This window comes from Alligator sinensis, unplaced genomic scaffold, assembly GCF_000455745.1.
Source record: "Alligator sinensis unplaced genomic scaffold, ASM45574v1 scaffold116_1, whole genome shotgun sequence".
NCBI classification, from domain to species: Eukaryota; Metazoa; Chordata; order Crocodylia; family Alligatoridae; genus Alligator; species Alligator sinensis.
The window spans coordinates 3129304-3135511 of NW_005841908.1; the positions used below are offsets into that span (position 1 = coordinate 3129304).

The 6208-nt window shown below is 42.9% G+C and overlaps 1 protein-coding gene across 1 annotated transcript; it reads right to left on the reverse strand.

The window, feature by feature from the left end:
- Positions 1-2931: 2931 nt before the first annotated feature.
- FUT4 (fucosyltransferase 4) lies at positions 2932-6205 on the reverse strand (the record flags this gene model as incomplete). The annotated part of the gene is made up of 1 exon (XM_006018647.3): positions 2932-6205. A coding segment is annotated over one exon (783 nt), but the record flags the coding sequence as incomplete, so codon positions are not given.
- Positions 6206-6208: the final 3 nt, after the last annotated feature.

Consider the following 6208-nt stretch of genomic DNA (forward strand, 5'->3'; position numbering starts at 1 on the left):
CAGTAGCCACCGAGGGGGAAGTCCCACGAGGGTCAGTGACCCCTGGATTAGGCAAACCTGAAAACTGGGGAGTCACCAAAGTCTGCCAAGGACAGATAAAAAAGCAGTGAAAAGTGACCCTCGGCGGCACCCTCTTGATCTCCGACTTGACCAGCACCCGACCTGTCCAGCCAGAAGGACCAGCCGGCGACCCCCTTCTGAAAGATAACACCATGCTGAAAGAAGCCTCGATGGCAGACTCCAGCGCCTGTGGGATAGGTATACCTGACTCTTGTAGCTCGCTACTCTGTGTGTGTGTGTGTGTGTGTGTGTGTGTGTGTGTGTGTGGACCAGCCCCAAGGTTTATGATTTAACTTCATTACAGTGTTTCAATCCACCTAATAAACCAGAATTTTAAGGATCCCGAGTTGGACATTTGTAGCCAACAGTGTTATTGGATGGACAACTATACAAATATAAAAAAAATGCATGATTGTGCAGAATCCATCCATTTAGTGCCATGTACCACAAGCAGCATTTCTAGTTTCAAACTAATGACATTTCAGGTTAACAATGGACTTCTGCAGTTTGGCCCCAATTTCCACTTAAGAATTTGTCTATAGGCAATTGAAGCCAGTATGAGCCTTTCCAGGCACCCGAGTTGATTTTATACCAGGCCCACTGAATGCTTCCTGCACACAGCTGTTGACACTGCTGAAGCATATTGATGGAGTGCCTGTTCAATGGACAGCTATTCAAATGAGGGAAAAGCAAATGTCAAAATAATCAGACACAATCCTCCACTGGCTCCAAATCAACAAACCAGCTCTCAGGTATAAATGCACATGATATAGCGTAAAAAAGAATGGACATGTTTTAGCAGCCTGTCCCATGTTACTTGCTAGGGGCCAATCCTTCAAGTCACTGAGTTGTGCCTGAGAAACTCCAGCATCCCTCAAGTGGATATAAAAGCAGAACTTCACCTCGATTTTCACCACAGTTTAGCATGAAAAATGAAAAAAAGAAAGTAGCTGTTTGGTTCAGTCCTGACCCCACAAAGGCTGACAGGATCTCGAAGCCTCTTGCCTGAAGTCGCTCAGAAGATATTTAGCAAGTGAGCATTAAAAAGTCCCAACTAAAACATGTTGTTCCCTGCTGATTATAGTAAAATATACTGAATATCTCAAAAAAACATCTTTTTGCTTAAAATGTAATTAAGGTCAAAGGAAAAATATAGTCCAGGATCTTTTGAACTCTTTAAATTTGGAAGTCAAGAAGGAGAGTACTTTTGTTGAAATGGCACGTTGCCATGGCTCGTTAAAGTAGAGGCCTGAGTTCAGAAAAAAACTCCTTTTCACATCATAAATCACTTAGTCCAGACTGGCCAGTCTAAAACCTTTTCTTCTGGAACAATTTAGCCTTCATTTTTACTCTCAAATAGTCTGGTTACTGTGGTATTTCTATAGTTGAAGAGGTAGAAAAACAAACACTAAGAAGATCTTTTTTTCCAGGAAAGCAGTTTTCCACAACAGCTATTATTCACATCACTTGAGGGTTAGGAAATAATAAAACTGGCTCACTCTGTGTTATTTCTGTTAATAACTTTATTGTGTGTAATTCTACATAATTAACACAAGTATAAAAGTACTTCAATTTAGAAGGATTAAGAGACGTGATAGTATAAAATTCCCTGAGATATAATACTAGTCACATATGTCCTTAAAATAAAGGCTCATATATATTCCTATTTCACTTGAATCAGATAATCAAGATGTAATATTTATTTTCTAATTTTAAAAAGATACTGACCATTTCCCTGTATTTTAAGGCATGTAATAAACCACTTTTTCCAATGTCATTCTTTCTCTATAATTTTATACACACATGGGTTTTCTTCCCCTTTCAGAATGGGAAAAACATTAATTCAATTTTTGTGGATGGATTATACAGTCCCTAACACATCTCAGGCATTTGGTCCCCCATCCTTCAATCAGATCTGCTAATGCAAATCCTAGGGCTCCACCCTAATACATTTGATTGCAGATGTTGGGCCTTAAGCTATAACAGTCCACTTAATATTTTCATATTTTCTTGTCAGTTCCTCCTGCAAATGAACCAAAATCCAAACAAGCTTATGGGAATGCAACATTTTTGGCTTTAACAGAGTTGTACCTCTAAACAGGTGAATTTTCTCTGATAAATTTTAAAGGAAGATTGAGCAGCGCTCAAACAAAGCTTTGAAGCAGGCAAGTCCCATAGTAATTACAATATATGTACAATATTCACCTTACACATTTAAAAATACTCAGTAAATTTACAAAAACAGCGTGACAGTAATTTTCTTTATGAAAATGATTTTTTAAAATGATCTGAAACCAGTACCTGATGAAAATCAAGAGAACTTAAGGTATTTGGTGTATTTTATAAAATTCAGCCCATGTGACCATGTGTGTTAAGATTTTAATGGTTGCTTTAGTTAAAAATACAAGGAAAAAGAATTAGCCACAGTCTGCTAAATACTGGAGTCTGATCGTGAAAACTCTCTGCCTAACAATTTCAGGAAAGATTGCATGTAGAGAAACTTCTCAGCTCTCTTAAAAAGTAAAAAAAGTAATGTTGAAAAAAAAAATCTTACTGTCAATATCCATTTGCTAAAAGCAATAGCTGGCCACCTTAGGAATGTGGATTGCTTTTTGTGTTTTAGTGAAACCAGTAGGAAGCAAACAGGAAGATTAACCAAAAGAGAGGCAAAGTTCTTTGAGTAGATGTGATATCTTTTATTAGACTAACTGAGTAGTTGGAAAAAAGTTCTTAGCAAGCTTTCAGGCACAGTCACCCTTCTTCGGACATAGGAAGTCTCTGCTGGTCTGAGACTCTCAAGACCACCAGAGACTCCCTATGTCCGAAGAAGGGTGACTGCACCCAAAAGCTTGCTAAGAACTTTTTTCCAACTACTCAGTTAGTCTAATAAAAGATATCACATATGCTCAAAGAACCTTGCCTGCCTATGTCCTTAGACCAACAGTTACAACCAAATAATCAAGAGATGAATTCCTTGACACACCTTACTTGAACCTTATTTTTAGAAGTCTAAAAAAACCAACCCACAATTCTTAAAAAAGCAGCCTGATCTAATGCTTTCTGTGCAAATAAAGAGGTGAGCTTATGCAGTGAAGGATATGCTAGAACCTTAAATTATATCACATAAGCAGGAGACCTCGACTTTCTTTCACAAGGTGGACATTTTAATGAAAAGACAATCCCACATTCAGCTGATTCTTTTCCCTGCCACTATATCACATACTATTTTAGGGCATTTGTGGTCATTACTACCATTAAACAGTAATGTCATAAAACTACATCAAGTACTTTTAGCTGTATTTTATTGCACTTAAGCAGCTAGAAATAAGACATGAGTTAGCATGATGTGATCTGACAGCTCTGTGCAAGTGTCTCATGGACTGTCATTTATTATTAACAAAAGGTTTTTTTCTGCAATATACAGAAGTTTTAGTTCACCATCACTCTAGCCACTGGGACGCTGCTCTGATTTAAGACATGGTATAATGCTCTGACAATAAATAAATCATAAGGCTAGCAACTTGACAGCAGTTTACTGCTTACCCTTCTCAACACTGGTTCCCAATGCTGGTAAACTTACCTGTACTAGTACCTCAAATATTTTCAAAGAGTCTTGTTGCCCTCTCTTTTCCTTTGGAGCTCTATGCTTTCCCTTAGACTGAAGTCATGGACATAACAGAAACAGGATGAGGCCCATAGTCAGACATTGGTATGGGCTAGTAGGGTGCAACGGGGTTCAAGTCCCCAGAAGTTCCTTAGGGTTAGTGTAAAGCTGTGAAGACGCTACAGGTGGCAGGAGCTAGGAAGTGGCAGCCAGTGACTACTAAAAGCAAAGATCTCAGTCAGGCAAAGTGGCATAATTGCCTGGAAGTGCTGGGACCCACTATTTGTAAGCCTAACAACTTCTCAGAAGGACTAAATAGGCCAGGAAAAGTTCTATGCTAACACACTGCTTTATGTACACAGGCTAAATGGTTCAAAGCTAGCTCAAATATCCCTGCACGGCACTGCAAAGCATAGTGGAGACATGCCCTTACAGGCATGGGCTAAAAAACTTCTGATTATATTGATGTCATTCTACCTGGGCAAAAAAAATACATACCCACCTTGTAGAAAACAAAAATGGAGAATAAAAGCATCAGAAAACACAAACTCAATAAATATTAGAAAGATGTCCTCACCTATTTGCATTTGTTCCTGGTACCGTCCAATACTTTAAAATGATTGCAGAAAACCATCTAAGCTATGTTATTCTAACAGGAAAGGTAACTGTTTTTACAGCCTGCAAAGCAGCGTATCAAATTATCTATCACCTCATAAAATGTTTTAAAATCTATGATTCTCCATGAAAATGCATGTTGCAAGCTACGATTATTATATGATAAAAATGTCTCATGATGATATAGAAATAAATTAACCTTTTCATAAATACATTGGATGTAGTTTGAGAACTTCTGTAGGGAGCTGTAGAGCTCTAACCCTGCCCCTGCTGTTCTCTATGTGGCAGTAGGTTGGCAGGGAAAACCATGCAGGCTCCTGTAAACACATTCCTGAATAAAGCAAAATAGAAGTGTTCCAACATTGTTTTTACATTCCTTCCTATTCCTACACGTCTTCTTCTTAAACTTCATCCCCTTGATTTCAACAAGCAATGAAGGAAATGCTCCAAGTAAAGTTGCGTAAAAGCTGGATATTCTACTCGCACCCATTCCTTTTCATGTGCTTGTGCCTCGGCTCACTGAAATTCTTAGGGTGCACAGTCAAATGTTTGTATTTACTCATTGCATTTTTAGCTATTGCAATTTAAAACATTGCTTGTAAGTGCCAGCAGCATACTGGTGGATCATTCCAATTCCAAGCTTGAGGCTCAGGATTTGTCTGCAAAAGTGTTTTGTATGCCTTTAAATAAATGTGCCTCTGTGTAGCAGGCAAATACGTTCTCAAAAGGGAATAAAAATATGAAGTGCCAGCACTGATCCTGTATCTCCTTGAAGCATACAGAAGTTTCATCATCCTGGGAATGGCAGTAACTGAGAAAACTGGTTACAGCTGTATGGCTATAGAATTGGCAGAGTTTATTCGCATCGATCTGTGCAACGATTATGGTTTCAGCTTGGGATGCCTAGGGGAGCTCATGACTAGGCAAATGTTGGACTGGAGGAAGTGCTGGGGCTGTCACAGCCCGGCGATGGCAACTCACAAGGCAACCCTAGAGCTCCAAAAGCTTGCTGACCTTCTCTCCTCCCCAGCAATTTCCATGGTCCCTAGTTTTTGGCAGGGTCTCTAACCCCTGAGAGATGCCACCCTCTTTAAGCTGGGCTTTGCGAGAAGCTGGCCAAGTGAGCCTCCCCACCCAAAGCCATCAGCTTTCAAACCAGCTGGCCAGGTTTTGCACGGTCTTGACCTGGTCGTCGCCAGCTGCCTGGAGGGCCTCGCAAACCCGGCAGTAGTGATCGTCCCAGAATGACGCGATGTGCACGTCGTACTTCTCACGCCAGGCAAAATACCGCCTGTAGCTCTGTGGGTTTCTGTCGAGGAACTTCAGGTAGACGGCCAGCTTCCGGGGGCTGGAGAAGTCGTCGACGTGGATGAAGGAGTCGGGCGGGACGAAGAGCTCGTAGTTGGCCCGCCGAGGGCCCAGCACGACAGGCACAGCGCCAGCCTCGAAGGCGTTCCTCCACAGCTTCTCGGTGATGTAGTCGGTGTGCTGCGAGTTCTCGAAGGCCAGGTAGAACTTGTACTCGGACACCGTCCCCACCACACCGCCCTCCTTCAGCGCCAGGCCCTGCGCCCCGTACACGTCCACGGGCAGGTACTTCTGCAGCTGGCGGTAGTAGCGCACCCGCGCGTGCTCCTCGTTCCAGTGGCTGATGACCCAGGCCGCCAGCTTGGTCTTGCGCGGCGGGACCAGGCGCCCCGGCCCCTGCGTCCGCGCCGCCTGCAGCGCCCCGTAGGGCACGAAGACGTCGGAGTCCAGGCGGTAGGACATGGTCCAGTTGAAGAGCCCGCCCCAGCCGCGCAGCCCGGGCGAGTTGGAGGGCGACTCGAAGTTCATCCAGACCCAGCGCTGCCCCGGGGGGCGCTGCGGGGCGCCGGGAGGCAGCTGCCCGCGCCCGTGCCGCACCAGGTCGCGGTGGTGGAAGAGCAC